The sequence below is a fragment of the Apus apus genome, chromosome 10, assembly GCF_020740795.1.
Source record: "Apus apus isolate bApuApu2 chromosome 10, bApuApu2.pri.cur, whole genome shotgun sequence".
Lineage (NCBI taxonomy): Eukaryota > Metazoa > Chordata > Aves > Apodiformes > Apodidae > Apus > Apus apus.
Window position 1 is genome coordinate 3,982,378 of NC_067291.1, and position 17,418 is coordinate 3,999,795.

General features: G+C 41.2%; 1 protein-coding gene across 4 annotated transcripts in view; it reads left to right on the forward strand.

Moving 5' to 3' along the window:
- Nucleotides 1-17,418, forward strand: part of DAPK2 (death associated protein kinase 2) — a 50,695-nt gene that overhangs the window by 3,036 nt on the left and 30,241 nt on the right. For all 4 annotated transcript variants that reach the window (XM_051628255.1, XM_051628257.1, XM_051628256.1 and 1 more), the window contains exon 2: nucleotides 1,885-1,982. In XM_051628255.1, the coding sequence (XP_051484215.1) occupies nucleotides 1,906-1,982 (77 nt within the window). In that variant the 5' untranslated portion in view covers nucleotides 1,885-1,905. The remainder of the gene's footprint in view (nucleotides 1-1,884; nucleotides 1,983-17,418) is intronic.

Here is a 17,418-nt window from a genome sequence, read left to right on the forward strand (position 1 = left end):
GAACTAGGTTTTGCACCAGCACTTCAGAAAACCCTGCTCTGAACAGTTGTGAGCAACATTATATAACCTTAATATGGAACCAACAACTCAGTGATGTCCTCGTTCTTGTAACTGCCACTAAAGCATTTATTGACTAGTTTTAATCCCTGAGCAATATTGGTCAATGAGCTTTTCCTGAGATTATGAAAGGTTGCTTGAGGAATGCAAGGATTTGCTTACAAAGCAGAATTAGAGTTGTTTATGTTTATTGACAGGAAAAAGACACATTCTTGTCCAGGCATGACAAGGACTGGGAATTAATGAGCAAAGTAGCAGAACAGTTCATCTAGCTTCGTCTTGAAAAACTGAAAATATAAACAAAGTGAGGATCAGCCAGAAAATACCTGAGAAAATACTGGGATGGAAAGTGGAAGTAACACCCCCACACACATTGTGATGCATCTAGGCTCACCAATGCAAGTGTTGATTTCTACACTACAGTTCGATAGTGCTCTGGTTATTCTGGTCTTCAGCATCACAGCCTGTGGGGTTTCTATCACTTGTCTTAGGTAGCTGGATAAGAGAGATCATTGCTAGAGCACAGTTACACAGGTAGGTGTGGGGGTCAAATTTGCCTCCATTACAGAGTTTTGAAACTGGGGTTTGAACAGATCTGTTAATGGAAATGCAGCAGGCCCCACAGGGCCTTGGAGAGAGCCATCACATCTGTGGTGGAGATCTCCAGCAAGGCTGCTATGGAGGGCATGAAAGGTATTGCTAGGGGTACCTTGCACCTCCCTCTTCTCCAAGGGGTCCCTGCAAGTGTCTGTCATTCAGTGGAGATGACAGCTTCTTCTGAAATGTGACTGCAATGGATGTGTTCTGTGACATGTGGCAGAAGCATGTCAGTCATGTCACGTCACGGTATGCATACTGCCCCACGAGGTGTGCAGACAGACACTTTTCAAGAAGGACAGGATGCAGTTTTGATGTGTAGCTGAAATATTTCCTGTTGTCTAAGATGTGGGTCCCTTGGGGAGATGGAGTAGGACTTGCCAGAACATGGCATGTGCCCTGTATCTTCTCCCATCGTGGAGAGGAGAGCAGGCTGTATGCTGGGTGTGGGCCCTTAGAACTCCTCACCTAATGAGTACATTGAGAAAGGGAAAGGAGTGAAGGGAAATTAATGGTCCCAGATCCTCAAATGCACCAGTGGCAGGCTTGTCTTTCCAGACCTCACAGAGCTTATCAACTGGAAGGAAACAAACCTCACAGTTACACAGAGTAATGCAACAGCTGCTGCTTGTGGTTTTGTCTTTTGAAACGCAGTGTGTGTGAGGAAAAATGATGTGCTGAAAACCCTGTAAATGGAATCACAGGGCCTGTTTGCAGCAGTGGTTCAGATTTCCATTTTCTGTCCTGCCCATGTGTCTCAGAATGTCTGCCCAACATGAGAAAAAGGAAGCCCTGCCTTGTGGTGTCCTCGGTTCATGGTCTGCCTGCTGACACTTTAATAAAGAAGCTTGTAATGCTGATTCTCTTACTAGTTCTCTGCAGTGCAGTGGGGCTGCTTTGTTATCCACAAATTTGTCAGGTTATTACTTAGTTGCTTTACTTTCCCTCACACTTAAGTTTCAAGGTGTGTTCTCTGCTTCTGGTTAAGTATGTGCTCAGGTACTTCAGTGAGGGCAAGAACCCACTTCACTTATAGGTCCTCACCTCTTTCCAGATTTGGACCTCACTATTTGGCTGAGACTGCAAAATTATTTCTTTTGATTGGTCAGTGGTAGATTTGGCCATGAATGAGCTGCAGTGTATCCAAAGTGACTGTACCAGAAGTGTGTTTTGCTTATTCTTTGCCTGTTGGAAGGTCATAACAAATGTCTGTAATTCTTAATATTCCAGTTCCATTGCCCTTGTTCACCAATGAAAATTCCAACTATGGCTTTGTTCAAGCAACAGAAGGTGGAGGACGTGTATGAAATTGGGGAAGAGCTAGGAAGGTGAGTCCTGATGACACCACAATGTTCTAAAAGCTGACACATGGGGATATTTGCCACATCTTAAAACAGTGACTGTGCATGAGAGCCCAAATCAATTGCAATATGCAACAACAGAAACACACCCTTTTACAAAAACTGCACTGTGGGGATTTTTATTTATTTTTTTAGGTTAAGTGTGCCAAGTATTTTTCATGTTTCTTTTATTGCAGCCAGGACAACAAAAGGTAAGTTTACGTTGGCCTTTGTAGATAGGTGTCATCTGTGTGCTTCAGACTGAGTTCACAGGTCTGTTCTCTAAACCAGCTTGGAAACAGGAGCCCACGGTGCTGTCGTCATAGATGAAGCCTTTTAATTTGGCTTGTTCTGAACGGTGCTGCAGGGCATTGTTGTTTGCAGCTGGCTCACAGCACTGACAGAACACATTCATATCTGCTAAGAGGCACTGTGTGTATTCCTGAGAAGATTTACCTGTCAAAATTTCAACTGGTTGATACCTGTATATAGCTTTTAATCTATAAAGGCTTATCTCCAGGTATTAATTATAGGTGGAGTTAATGGGCTATTACCATGCTTAACCATAAGCACCTGCTTAAACACTGCTGGGTTTGTGACACAGGGCTCCCCCTGTCACTTAGCAACAAACAGTGCTCTGGGTGAGGATGGGTGGGTTTCCATTCAGTGTCCAACCCTCCAGTGATTTTCTTTTTAATATGCAAATAGCTAAATTAGGGCTATACATGGGTTGGCCTCTTTCCCAGTGTCTGGCAGTTGGTTTTGATAAATGACTGTGTATATGCAATTAGCCTGTTTCAAGGGCCAATAATTTAGTAACATTAACACACTTCAGCTGAAGCTGTTTCCCTGCCAAGTCTTACTTTTTTCACTCCCAGCTATTTAATCTTTAGAATTGTTGAGAACATTTCTTTTAAGGTGAGATGGATTTTTGTTTGTTTTGGTTTTGTGTTTTTTTTTTTTTTTCATTCCTTTCTCTCTCAGGAAGACCCGAACTACTGAATCTGCTGTAACTGAGTAACTTTTTGAGTATCGACTGGTCCTGAGAACATCAGGCTGAAAGTGAAAATTTGAGTAGTAAAGAAATCCAGTGGGTGGATGCAGGTTGTATGCTTTTTTTAACCTGGAAGGCCCTGGGCTGTAACAGTCGAAGTGTAAAATGAGAAACTGGAAGTTGAGTAGCTTATTTTTGTTTTGGCTCCTGAACTGGATTTGGAAATCTAGTGTCTTTGCATGAACCTCACTTTCCTCTTCAAGCTGATGGTTATTAGGTCTTTTGAGTGGAGAAGTGTAGTTGAAACAACCTGGTAAAGGCTGACCCTTAGTGTTTGAACCTGCTTGAGAGGCCTCAGGCTAGTAAAGGCTTGTGTGGTCACAGTTCCTGGTTGCATGCATAGAAACATGGTGTCAAGTTTATGCTGCAGAGCTGGTACTCTCTACATGTCTGGTGATGGGCTGGGTTTAGAGGAGACTATGCTCGGACATGGAATCTGAAATTGTTGCCTTTTTACTGGATGTATTCTTTGTAAGAAAGACCTTTTCTGGATAAGCCAGAAAGAGGAGTAGGTGTATACATGAGCAGGTGCCCTCCTCACATGGTTAAGGGATGTTGAACTCCACTACACCATGTTCTAGTTCCCAGCATTTTATGTATAATAAAATGTAGGCAAAAAGGTTCCCTGAAAGACCTGAAGGAAGTAGGTAAAATGTAGCAAGCAGATCTTTGCTGCTTGCTAATGAATTTTCAAGGAAAGCCATGTAATTGTGAGAAGGGGGCAGCAAGATGGGAATGAGCTCCCATACTCCGTGTTCAAGTTGTGTACTTTAGACATGCCTGTGGATATGATGTCACACCCTTTGTCAGTGTATTTTCACTTTCAGAATTTGTGAGGTGCTCTGCAAACCTCATTTCAGCTGCGTGTTGTATGTGGAGTGTGACTGGGTTATCATGCATCTGTATCTCTGAGGTAACTACAGATCATGGTCAGTGACAACTGATACCTTGCTGTGGTAGAAGAAAAATAACACACCAGACAGGTTGTGGTGATGGAAATGCAAGAATTTTTTTCAAGGCTGACATAGATGCTCTTAGAACCTGCAGGTGCCTTTTGTTAGTTGTCAACAAGCTGTTAGTTGGTGACAGGTACAGGCAGGCAAAAGGATTTATTTATTGTTACTCTGACAAGACAACAAAAGCCACACAAAACAATGTGGAGTGCTGTTTGTGTTCTCCTTAACTGAGTTTGTGATTTTTTGACAACAAAAGTAGTAATTAATATGGGCCTAATGCTTATTCCAGCTCAGATTCAGTCCAAAGTTGAAGTACAGGGTCTCACCAATAGTCAGCACCTGTTTATTTCAAAGTCTTTGCACTACACTTAGGAAAGGAGGCTCATATTATATACTGGCTTTTGAAGTATAGGTCTGGATTTTTGATATATCTGGTCTGGTGATCAAATTGGACCCTCCCAGTCATTGTGCAGCCTTTGCTGCAGCAAAGGCTCTCCAGATCCAGCTGTATAAAACCCTGCAAATGGTGTATTTTTGGACTCCTCAACCAGAGCATTCTCAGAATCACTGCTGAGCTAGAAACAACTCAAAGAATGCTGGAAATGCAGTTGTCTCCTGTGCCAAGGGGATGGTTTTCCATAGCTGCAGCTGTGTGCTGCACCTAACTGCCTGGCTCCAACATTCCCTCAGTCTTTCAAATACTAATCTTAGGTCTGCACCTCTCTTGCTCAGCTTCTCCCAAGGGTGCATACAGGGAACAGCAAGTCAGACACGTGGCATTAAAGAATTTGCTGATGGGCTTGTTCTGGCAGCTATACTTGAGAAGCTTAGCATGGCCTGTGCTGAATGAGTGCAGTACTTTATTATCACACACGTATATTTAAAGGTACTTCCTGCAAGATAATAAGTGGTTTGTAAGTGTGAAGTCTGTGAGGGCTGAGGTTCTGTAGCAATAGCAGAAAGGGAGCCTAAAAAGAGGAAGGGCCTCTAGAATGAGTTTAGCAAATTCAACATTTTAAAATAAAAAAAGAACACTTTTGAGATCTATAATAAAACTTACTGCTAGAATATTGAAATATTAGGGTCTTTTCTTTTTCAAAATTCATGACAGGGAGAATTTAGAAAACATAGCTGAAGATGAATATTTTACAGGGATATTTATTTTTAAAGTTCTCAGTTATACTAGTTAGTCTGGAAGCCTAGAAGAGCTAGAAGGCAATATGGAATAAAGTAATCAGTGCCTGCAGAGGTGTTAGAAGTTTCTCTTTCCCCTTCTCCTAAGGGCAGCAGATTGTGTGATTTGGGGGTACTTCATACAGTTCCCCCAAGCATTTAATGCTGTCACTCTGAAGGCATCAGACGTCCTGGCAGATTCAATTTCTTTCTGCCTGAGCAGCTGATCAAAAATGGATACTTCAAAACATTTTCCATATAATGCTTTACAAATTTATCCCTCCTCAAATAGATGTTTATGTTGTTAAATGTCAAAGTGCATCCTTCACCAGTGACTGTAACAAACTTTGTAAGGAACCTATTAAGTTTTGCCTGTTTTGGAAGGGATTGTGGTGTGAGCCATTTGCAGGAACGTTTGTAGCAGATCACTGTAACAGAAACACCATTGCCAAAGCAATGGAACTGCTGCTTGGAAAACATGAGGAAATTAAGGCTCACTTGGCTTCTTGGGAATATGCAGCAGGTCAAATAATGGCTGGTTCTTGTGGCACAGGACAGTGGCAGCAAGAGACAACCAAGAATGGGAACTCTTAAACTGAGGCCATTCCAGGCCAGGAGAAGGAAGAACTGGCCTACTGAGCTAGTGGTATAGATCCCAGGAAAGTGGCAGCATTAAAGCTCCTGGAGAGCCCATTAACAGAATGAGCAGTTGTGATTTGGATGGGTAGCTCTGTCTAGGTGGACAGAACTAGTTCTTATACAAACCTGCAGGAGCATGTACAAGCAAACACTGGTGGTAGTGGTAGGTGCCCAAAGAGCGCTGGAATTTTGGAGACGTGCGGTGTAATTCCCAACAGGTTGTGCCACAGAGTCATTAATCTGTTATCCACATGGGTTGCCAGCCAGGCTGTAGAGAGCTGTTGACATTTGTGCCTTCTGGGCAGAGTCACTATTACATGTCAAGTCTGGGCTGAGGGTAGGAAGTGTGACAGTGCTTGTCCCAAGTGTTTGGTGACAGTGCCCATTGAGAAAGTGTGTTCCTGCAGGGTGGGGTGAGGGTGGCACTGCAGTGTCCTTAGTCTCCTGCTCACCCCAGCTCAGATTCTGCAACATACAAGGGCTTAGATCATGCTTAACAGACACAAACCTTGGAGTGATGCTGCTGGGTAAGGAAGTCTCCCCCTTTGTTATTGTCCTTGCACTTGTAGGGAAGGGGCTCTGTCTTCCTCCGCAGTGTGTGCCAGCCTTACCACCTGCCATTCCAGTTTCTTGCCTGGCTCAGCAACTGGGAGCTATGCTCCTATCTAGGCTCAGCTTTATTCAGCTTTTGTCTGGCTTTACTGTGTTTCCTGCAGAGGTACAAAACCTTGTATGGATACCAGCTGCACAGTCTGATGAACTGATCTTCATAGGAAATCAAAACTTAAGTCCTTCAGTATGCATGAGAAACAGGAAAAGCTTTTTGTTCACTTGCTAGTTTGAAATCCTCTCCATTGAGGAAGACAGTTTGTTGCTGATACAGCAGGATGCCTCTGAGGAAGGCAGCTGGACATCTCTTTAAAATTTTAAGATCTTCTGACAAGAAAAGCAAGCAGGGCTTGCTGAAGTTGTGGAAACTAGAGTACTGAGATTGCTGTTTTCTGTGATATCCTATGCCTGAAGAGTTCCTAGAAGCCCAGGTTAATGCCTGGTTAATGCAGAAGGGGAGCTAGATGTGAGTGGACCAGACTTAAACTGTGGAAATTATTTTTTAGAGCAAGGCTGTGACATTTTTCTGCATGTTTAGAATTTGTACTTCCCTTTGAGGAATTTTCTGCTATATGGGCTTAAATATCACTAGCTGGTTGTTTCCTCATGTTTCTTGGGTTATTGTGGTGGTTTTTTTTATATTTAAGCCGGGTTTATTACCTACTCTTCTGCATTTTATTCTCTGCAGAAACACTTAAGACTAGTGAGGGTCCATCTCCCCTATTGCTTTCTTATTTGGAGTCTAAACTCTCAGCGATATGAATTGTCTCAATATATGTGTATTTTTAGCATTGATGTTGCTCAGTTACTGAAATCAATGTTACTGTAGGAAAAGTTGTTCATGACATAGAAAAAAAATCTCCCAAGTTCATTTCTCTACAGCTGCTTAAATCTACAAGCATCCAGTGAGTAGCAGGAGAGAAGCAGTGGCACTTTGTGTCACTGAGGTGGTACATGTAAGGTCATTTTAGTGAGCAAGTGGAGTTATTTCTCCTGATTTCCCCTCTTTGCCCTGAATGATCTAGTTTGGTTTTAACAGCTTTTAGGTTTTGTGGAGCTCCAAGTCTTCATTGTTCAGCTTTGAGGGGCTTGTTATTTAGTGTGATGAATGCTTCATTTTTTTTTTTTCCCCCATGGTGGTATCATTCTTTCAGGCTGTTTCTGCATGATTATATTTGTTTCCTGCTTGACAATGTTTCATGTTCTGATGGGGCTTTTAAATACATAGAATTTTGATTCATTCTCTGGGCCTCAAAGGGATTGGTGGCTTATTTTCCTCTTTGAGTAAGTTACATCCTTTTGTAGTTCAGCAAAGTTAGGCTGTATGGAGCTACTCTGCTAAAGAACAAAAGAGGTGCATGCATTAGGTGTTGCCTTTGGTTCAAGTTGTTCCCTCTTGCATGCTGTGTAACTAGACCATGAAAAAAATCAACATGATTCAGTCAATGCCTTAATGCAAAAGGTAATCACTCTGATTCCTATTGATTAGTTTGGGCATTCTCCAGCCTCCAGCTTCTCTGCCCCTGCTGACCTGGGGTGTGGTTTTATGATTAAAACCAAGACAAATCTTTCACCAGTGGCCTGTGATGCCTCCTGTAGCCCCCCCCTTCTCCAGCTACAAGTTCCTGCCTCCTCCCTGCTGGTGTGTTGGAGGATCAGCTCTGTTCACTGAGACAGGTGGAACCTTTTTTTATAGGTGAAAGCTTAAAAGGACAGCAAATGCAACATTTCACCAGTGGTAATGGCATCTTGGGGCCTGGCACAGAATCTGTGTTCTGCCAGTGGAACTAGTAAATATTTATTTACGTAATGAAAACAAAAAGCGATAACTGAGGTATCTGTAGGGGAGGAACTTGGGTATCTGTGATAAAAAGTCATGTCAGACAGCTGGGTGGACTCCCTGGTAAACAGAGAGGTGTAATTGCAGCTGGGACTTTTACCTTTAACACACATCACACAGTATCTTCATACCAGGAATTTTTTTTCTATCTATAGAAATTGTTCAGTATTGGGCTTTCTCTGACATGAACCTTAACTCTGTTCTTAGTTTAATTTGTACTTAGTGAATTAGTTCTTCAGTTGCCCACTAACCAGCACCTCTATTAGTATTTCTTGTTTAAAAAATCTTCTATGTCATTTGCTTGATTTATATTAAAACAGATTTATATTAAAACAGATTTATATTGAAACAGTTTTGGCATCCAATACTTGGCCACCATTACTATGATGATTGTAATCAGCTGTCTGATTCAATCACTATTTTTGGATATTTTTTTTATTCCTTCTAGCAGAGTCAGTGATCATAACTTTTTCCTTTCTAAACAGATTTCCTTGCTAGTTTCCAGTGTTCTTCCACCTGTTTCCAAAATACTTGATTTGTTACAGAAAGTGCAGAGAAAATAGTGGAGGTTTTTGGTGTTGGGGTTGTGGGGTTTGTTTGTTTGTTGTGTTTTCTTTTTTGCTCTTTTTTTATTTTTTATTTTTCCTTCTAATCACAAAGCTGCTCTACCTGCAGTAACTGAGAAGAACTGGCTTTGGTGATTTAGAACTGCCTTTGTTAGTCCTTATTACCAGCATCTATCTTGATGAAGGAAGTGATCTCAGTGTATCTCCTCAGTCCATACCTGGCTTTGAAAATATAATTAGAGCTGAGTGACCCCAGTGGTAGTGCTCAGAAAGCTCAAACTCAGTGATGTCTTTAACCCCTGAATATTAAGCCTTCTTCCAGACTTTGCTTTGCTATTTCTGTAAAAATAAAAGTACTTTTTTCACTTTGCATTGCATGCTTTTTAAATGAAAAATGCTGTTATGAGTGAAAATACACATAGAATAAAGATAGTGCAGCTCACCACTGGGCTGACAGTGATAAAGCCTTGCAGAAGTTCTTAGCATCTTGTGCAGAATAGGACTTGTAGAAACTTACCTGCTGGCCAAGCTTAATTGAGCTCAGGTGGCATCTATTGTTCAAGAGCCACTTCAGCAAGTACTGAATCGGAGTGAAAACCTGTGTAGTAGCTGAGCATGACATGCAGTGATGCTTTGGTGAGGAGAGACATAAAATCACTCACATAGCTGGGTCTGTTCTGTCAAATGCCAGCATGTTTGGGTTGGAGCTCCTGGCCTGTTTTGGGCAGCCCATAGTGCAGATGCACATACACCAGAGTGGATGACTGTCTACCCTGAAGCCAGGACTTGCTGTCTGAAGTTACTACAGAATCTACTGCTTTTATGAGAGAGTAGCTAACCTTAGTGTTCAGGTTTTGTGGGTCTATAATCCTCACAAAGAGAGAATTTCAGTTGATCTGTTTCCTATGCAGGAGGAGTGGAGGGAACAAATAATGTAGCTTCTGTGCTGTCTTGCTGCTGGAGGAGATTGTTTACTTCATTATAGTAAAGAATAAGTAAGATGGGGAAGTAACTTCCACCTCTTATTTTGGCAGACCAGAAGAATCCACAAAGAGCAGTGAAATGAGAATTTCAGCAACCCTTTGTGGTTTTGGCCTTACAGATAATTTCCTAAAATCTGGATTAAAATGCCAGCCTGATTTCTGTTGTTTCATTCACAGGGAAGGAGAAAAATAATCGAACCATTTAACCATAATACTGCATCCCTCTTACAATTTAACTACTCCCAGGTATATTGCATTCAGTCCACACCTAGCTGGATTTGGACCTTTAACTGCAAAGGAACAGTGTGCTAACCTTCTGCATGTGTATTACGTATGCATTGGTGTTGCTCCACATAGCAGAAGGAACAGCTTATCAAATCAGCTATTCCTGGTGAGCATGAGTCAGCTTTGACCTTCCCTAGGTCTCTGGACTCTGTTCATTATCACTCAGGGAGTTGATATTCAATCTAAAAGCTAAGTATGATAAGTGGGGGTGAATTTTTATCATATGCATTTTATTCTGGAGCTTCAGATTACACAAAATGCTTGCCAGGCTATCAGGAACTTGCCAGAATTGCTGGGCTCGTGATGTATCACTACAGACTCTGCTCCTCCAACCTCAGGAGGTGGTAAGGGCCACGTTGCCTGTCACTGCGTGATTGGGAAGTTTCCAAGAGCATTAAATAGCTTCAGGAGGTGTTGGTGATGATTCAGTAGGTGGCACAGTTTCTCGTGACTTGGGGCTAATGACCCAAAATGTAGTTTAAAGCATTAATTTGCTGTAATGCAGTTAACACGTTGCTTTATTGATAGCCTGTAATAATTCAGAGTATTGTTCAGAAATATTAGATTTATTAAATCTTGCTTTGACATTCAAATTTGCTTTCTGCTTATTCCCTTAAGCCAGATCATTCTGTTTGAGTCCATATTCCTGTACTATTCTGACTCTCCTCTGTCAGTGGACACAGATTATCTTTGGGCCAGATGTGCTGGCTACCTTGGCATGAGCTGTGAAGAGATGTGGGTGAAAGGTGCCAGACAGTGACAGTATCAGGCACAGCCTATGTCCAAAGGCACTCAGCACTTCCCTGTGGTGAATATTGAAACTTACCCTGTAAAGTCAGTGTCCTAGAGGGCTATACAATCTGTAACAACATGAGTTGTGAGTGAAAATACCAGTGTGTTGAAAAGTGGCAGCTGCTGTTTGTTTTGTTTTGCTTTTTGTTCTCTTTCTTTATAAAATAGTGCATCTCTTTAGGTTTAAAAGTTAGTGTCTGGTTAGAGTGGTGGTGTTGTGACATTTCTCTCTGTAACTTCAACTGCTTTGGGTGGAAGTCACCCTGACACTGCCCAGGTACTTAGTGAGCCTGACATGTTAGTTGTTTCTTTCTTCCAGTCCATGTCACAGGACTGTGGTAAATTAGTGATATTTCTGTGATAATCTTGCTTGAAAGGCTCAAAAGAGAGCCAGAATATGTTGTGAATTGGATTTACTTATGTATTTATCTACTTTTCAGTACTCAAGTAAAATTTCAGTTCACTGCTTTCTTAAGAAAACTTTTAGGTTGTTCTGTCATCATCTGGCATCTGCCACAGTTTAGGTTCTGTGTAGTTGCTTTAGGAGAGGTAGCTTTGTCTGTTCTTCCTTTGAAAAAAAAAGAAACAAACAAACCAAAACTCACTTTTTATTTGCAGCTTAAACAGGAAGTACAGTGATATTTGTAACAACTTAGTGCAAAGCTCTTTTTGAAGTTATAAGAAGTGTCAGTAAGAGTATGTAACAGAGTAAGACTTTGGGTTTTATTTTAGTTCCACTCTGTAAAGTCTTAGGGAAAAAGCAAGATACTTTCCCTTCAGTGACCTTTCCATGCTAGGATTTCTGTTTTGATGTTTCAGCTATTGTACTCCAGTTCCTTTGTAATAGCTTTATTACAAGGAATGCTCTAGTCTTCTTTGTAAATACATAGTACTTATGCTATGCATGGCTTAGATTAAATTTCTGCTATACCAGAAAACCAAATCCTGGTTCAGCCTAAAAAAAATTAAAAATACTCTGTAACAAATAAAACATACTACAGAATATTGCTGTAGTCAATTTACTGAAGGCTTCCAATTCTTTATTGGCTGTGACTACAGACTTGTACTGAAAACTTCCAGGAAAGTGCTTTTATGCATGTGTTTTGTGAGTGTTGCATGGCCATGGGTTGAGCTGTGTTTCATAAATGAGCTGAGAGCATCCATTTGATTTACAATCCATTTGATTGTAGAAGTTACCAGCAGACTCCTGTCCTCTGTGCTGGGAGGGGTATGCCAGTGCCATTAGAACTAGCTGAAGTCATCTCTGAAGTGTAGGGAAAGAGGTAGGAGAGTATTTAGCTTGGTAAAAAGACCTCTTTTTTTTAAGGAAGGCATTCAGAATTTTCAAGGGCTTTTCTTTGAAAGTTAACAAAAACACAACTATGAAAGGGTAAAATTATTAGTTGAAATACGAGTGAAAAAGATGGAAAAGTAATAAGATACGGAATTCCTAAGCTTGAATTTGCCAGTTAAAACCAATGTGAATTTATTAGTGGCAAAAAGGCACGATGAATAAAACTGTTGACATAAAAACAAGTGTTGTAACTGAGAATAAATGACCCCTCTTTGCTGAAACTAAACTAACCATAGTGTCTGAGCTCTAAAGGCAGCCTCTTGAATTTAGAGAAGTGCTGCATTCAGGTTAGCTAGACACTGTTATCTGTTATTACGTTTATGTATATTAAGATGGTACACGGGATGATTTCATAATCTATTTTTAGGGTTTTTACTGGCCTCTAACTGTAGATCATGCAAAATGAAAGCAATGGATGCCATAAGCTCTTTCGCTGGAGAAGGGACAATGTGATGCCAACAGAAGGTGAAGCTGACTTGGCTTATGACATACACTGTCAAGAAACCAGTTGCTGGCAGTAAACAAATAAAATCATTTTCAGGGTTAAAGGTATCATATTGACTCAGAGCTCAGAGATTCTATGACACTTGCTGTCAAGGGACCAAACATAGTTTATCATCCAATTAGAGAAAGAGAGTCAACAACTGGCAAACTTTGCAAAGCCTAGTAAACCTAAAATTAGATCTCTAAGCTGTGATTTGGATTCCTTAGTACAGACAGTGACATGTGTGAATTACATCAGTTTGTTCGGGGTAGGGTTTGTAATGGCAAGTAAACCCTTTCAGGCTTGCATTCTTACAACTGTATGTCTGAAATGTGAAGAGAAATGGGCAAATAAAAAATTAATGTTTTTTATTCAAACTGCAAACACCTTCTGTGAAAGCTTTTTTTTTTCAGTTTTCCTGTAAGCTCCTGCCTATAGTAGGCTGATAGGGTGCCTTGTGTATGATGTGCCCCAAATCTGGCTTTTACATACACAGAGCAGGTTTTGGGCAGTGGGGAGGGACACTGAAACTGAAGCATTTATACTACCCTTCTATAGAAAAATAATCTTAAATCAGAATTGTGTGTCTGTGATCTGATGTAAAACACAAGTCAGAACCATCTGCTTCTCTCCTGTGGATACTGAGAGGGAATCACTGTAAGGTAGATGGATGAAGTGATGTGCCTAAGGAAGCCCCACTTTCTGACTGAGCTGAGCTTGGCACTCTGGGTGTTTCTGGTTCCCTCAGTATAGGGAAAGGAGGCAGTTTAAACAGGATCACTGAAAAATGTGAAGGTTCTCAGTGTGTCTTTACCTTCCCAGTTTCTAATGTAATTCTTAGTGGCAATCAGGCTTGAGGTTTATTGTCTTCCTGCATTGCTTGGCTTTGAGACTGCTGGTGCAAGAAGTTTCTCTCAGGGCCCTTACATTCTCTGGAATGTAGTTACACTGTTAAAACCAGCTGGCTGGCATGCCAACCATAGTTTCTTTAACTTGCCTTCAATCTTGAGAGAAGTGCATGTCTGAGCAAGGGCTGGGGTAGGATAGGAAGAGCTCAGTGTGACCTTCTTAAAATGTGATAAGCACCAACCAGAAGTGAGGGAGGAGAAGGTCGAGGGGAATGGACAGTCATCTCCCCTTAAAAGCATTTGCATGTACCCACTCTGGTTTAATGAACTTTTCTGTCTGGAGCAGCAATACCAGAGGTGTTGATGTCAGTATTACCATGTGAATGCTGCTGTATGCTGGTGTACTTCAGATTGCTGGCTGCTGCTCTTCTGAAACCAAAAGAGGAAACTTTCACCTGCTTTTCGCTTTTTTCAGTTTTCACATCCCTATACCTACTATAGCTCAAGACCAACATCAAGAAGGAATAACAGGTATTAATGACACCAAGTAAAAAAACCAACAAAACACTGTGAAAAAAGTATTGCCATGTTTTCCTCTGTGCAACAGGCTGTGATTGCACCCTTCCAACAGCCTGGCACTGCTGAGCCCAGCAGCTTCTCATTGCAAACTCCAGCCTCAAGCAAACACCTCTCAGATTGGAAGCAAAAGCAATCCTAGCTCAGTGCTCAGAGTCCAACCGGGTTTGCAGGTGCTCTGTGAAAAGAAAGGTTAACCTGTCTTGCATGCATGGTAGTCTGCATGTGCATCTAGGGAGTTAAAAGACTGGTTGAGCTGCTGTTAGGTTTAATTTTAGTTTCCTTTCTGGTCATGTAATCTTGTACAGGAACACCTAGTGAATAAAAATATGAATTATTTATAATTGCAATTCTAATGATGTCTAGATATATTAAATTAATTTGTAGGTCCAGCTGTAATTTTATTTCATTTTTTTCTAGTAGCATTGCCTGCATTTTACAGACTTTGGGAAATAAAGTACAGAAAGACTAAGGTATTATTTTCCATTAAGTGTGTAGGAGCTAATTACTGGTCAAGTCAGTGGGATGTTGCTGCCTAAAATCCCTTGCAAGTCTGTTCCAAAGTTAATTGTTCTGGTTCATCTATGGAATTGAGTATTGCCTCTTGACTGGCAGAATGCCAGAGCACTGTCCTTTTCCAGGTCCATGTACTTTTCACAAAGAATTCCTTGTTAGCATATTTCAGTGTGAAGTGTATCTGTCAACATGTTCTAACATATGTCTGTTTTGTGGGAATTTCCAGTTTTAACAACTACCAATCATCATCATCCTCATCATCACCCTCTGGTTTAGAGTTCTTCAATAAATGAAATTAAGATGAATATGGGCAGAATATAAAGAAATAGAATGAATCACAGTATTGTCAGAGTTGGAAGGGACCTCTGGAGATCATCCAGTCCAACTCCCCTGCTAAAGCAGGATCCCATGGAGCACATTCCATGGGACTGCATCCAGGCAGGTCTTTAATGAGACTCCACAACCCCCTGAGCAGCCTGTCCCAGGGCTCTGTCACCCGCACCGTAAAGAATTTTTTCCTCATATTTAAAAAGCACTTCCCATGTTCCAGCTTGTGCCCATTGCCCCTCGTTCTGTTCCTGGGCACTATTGTCAAGAGTCTGGCTCTGTCCTCCTTGCACCCACCTTTTATATACATACATTAATAAGGTCTCCCCCTCAGCCTTCTCTCCAGACTAAGCAGTCCCAGCTCTCTCAGCCTTTCCTCATAAGAGAGATGCTCCAGTCACCCAGTCATCTTTGTTGCTCTCCCCTGGACTCTCTCTAGTAGTTCCTTGTCTCTCTTGAACTGGGGAGCCCAGAACATACAGTAAAGGAACATATGTTTGGTATATGGGGAAGAAATGGTTTGCTCTTCTCAAATGACAGACTGAATCAGCTTCCTGAATTCTCCCTGCTCTCGCCTCGGAGAGCCTGACTGGAATCAGGTGACCTGTACTGTCACCTCAGTATTTTGTTTACATATTTTCAGCATTTCATGACAGCTGCTCAGTGATGTGGTGTTCTGGAATATGAGAGGAACGTTGGTATAAACCCATACCTATTCAACAGTTGCTGAAAGGCTCCCTGTTCTAACTGGCAGGCAGCACCTTTGTCATTCTCTCCAGCCAAATTCTGCCCCTGAGCATTACCCTCCAGAACCAGTATTAAAAATAAACTTTGAAAAAAGAGCAAGGAGTTATCCTGCTATTCTGGATTGTCCACTTTTTCTCTTCTCTGCATCCTTTTCACATCCTCTCCTGAACTGCACAACAATTAAATAAGCTGAACCTCTTCAAAGCACAGGTTTAGAGAAATAAACTCTTAAACCAGATCTCCAGGGTAGACAGTAGCAGTGTCAATAACAGGTTGTCTTCATTGGTAGGATAAATTCCCTTGTTGATGATGGACAAATTTGATGTTGTACATAATTATATTGTAACTGACAGGTTGCAGCTGCTATTGTTTATACTCTTCAGCTCTAACCACAACTGAGGACAGCCTATGTTGAATCTGTGACAAGGCTGTTGTACAGCTGTTCAAAATACTTCTGAAAGGGAAAAGACTTCCCTTCTTTAAAAAAAAGAGAAAAAAAATTAGGAAGTGTCAGCCTGTGAACTTACCTTGTGTGTGTTGTAAATATTGTTGTTCATGATCCAAGTGATCTTTCTTTCAGTGACATTCTAAAACCTATGAATTTTGGCAAAGTCGTTTGGATGAAATTTGGACATCTGAGCTGTGAAATGTCCTTTCAAATCTATGATTTGCCACAGACTCCCCATATGAAATTAAGGAAATGGTGTAATTTCTCAGTGCTGTCAGCTCAGGTGCCAGAGAAGTGTACTTTTGCATTTTGCCTTGTCAAGATTGCAGGTTTTGGGAAGCTGATGCTTTTGATTCTTACGTGCTGAATGCAGGTGCATTAGGAGGTTCAGAATGCTGTTGTCTTGGTCCTTGGTTTTACAAGCTCTATAGTTAAGAAGAAATCTAAAATTTATCTGGCTGTGACTGTAAAATACCAGTGAGACATCCTCTTTTTTTCATAGCTGTGGGGGCCTCCACATGAAGTATTCATGACGTCTGGTACAAAAGTGGGGTTATATGCTACCCTGTTTTGTGTCCTGGCTAATTACATTGTAATGGTCTTAAATGTCCTAGGCTAAGAAATTGTGCATTTGTCTTTCTGGCTTGCAGCCTCTTCACTTACAAACTGTCAGTAAAGACTGTCTGCAAAAGCCTTTTTCAAATGGATAAAGGAAATGGCACGAAAACAGGAGCAAGTAGAATGTGTGTTCGTGGGCCCACACGTAGGGGGGAAATTGTGGCTTACAAGGGAAGGGGTAATGTGATGAGCCAGGCTTTAAGTGTAGCTTTTCAGGTAATCTAATGTACAAAATCCACAGCATCATTGGACTTGCTAAATGTAAAAGTTACTGTGTTCATTTTGGTAATCAGTGGTCATAACACATGTAGCTTTTTAGGTAATCTAATGTACAAAATCCACAGCATCATTGGACTTGCTAAATGTAAAAGTTACTGTGTTCATTTTGGTAATCAGTGGTCATAACACAGTATTTTCTTCCTGGAGTTTGCTGACACAATTTATAGCCTATTCAGGGAAGCAAACACAGCAACATTAGTACCCTGTCTCTTTTGGAAGTCTGGGCCAAACAAAATGCATGTCTTGCAAAAAATGAACAAACAAACAAACAATGCAGCCAACAATGTTTTACATAAACAGCTCCCAGCACTACAGAACAAACTCTTTTAG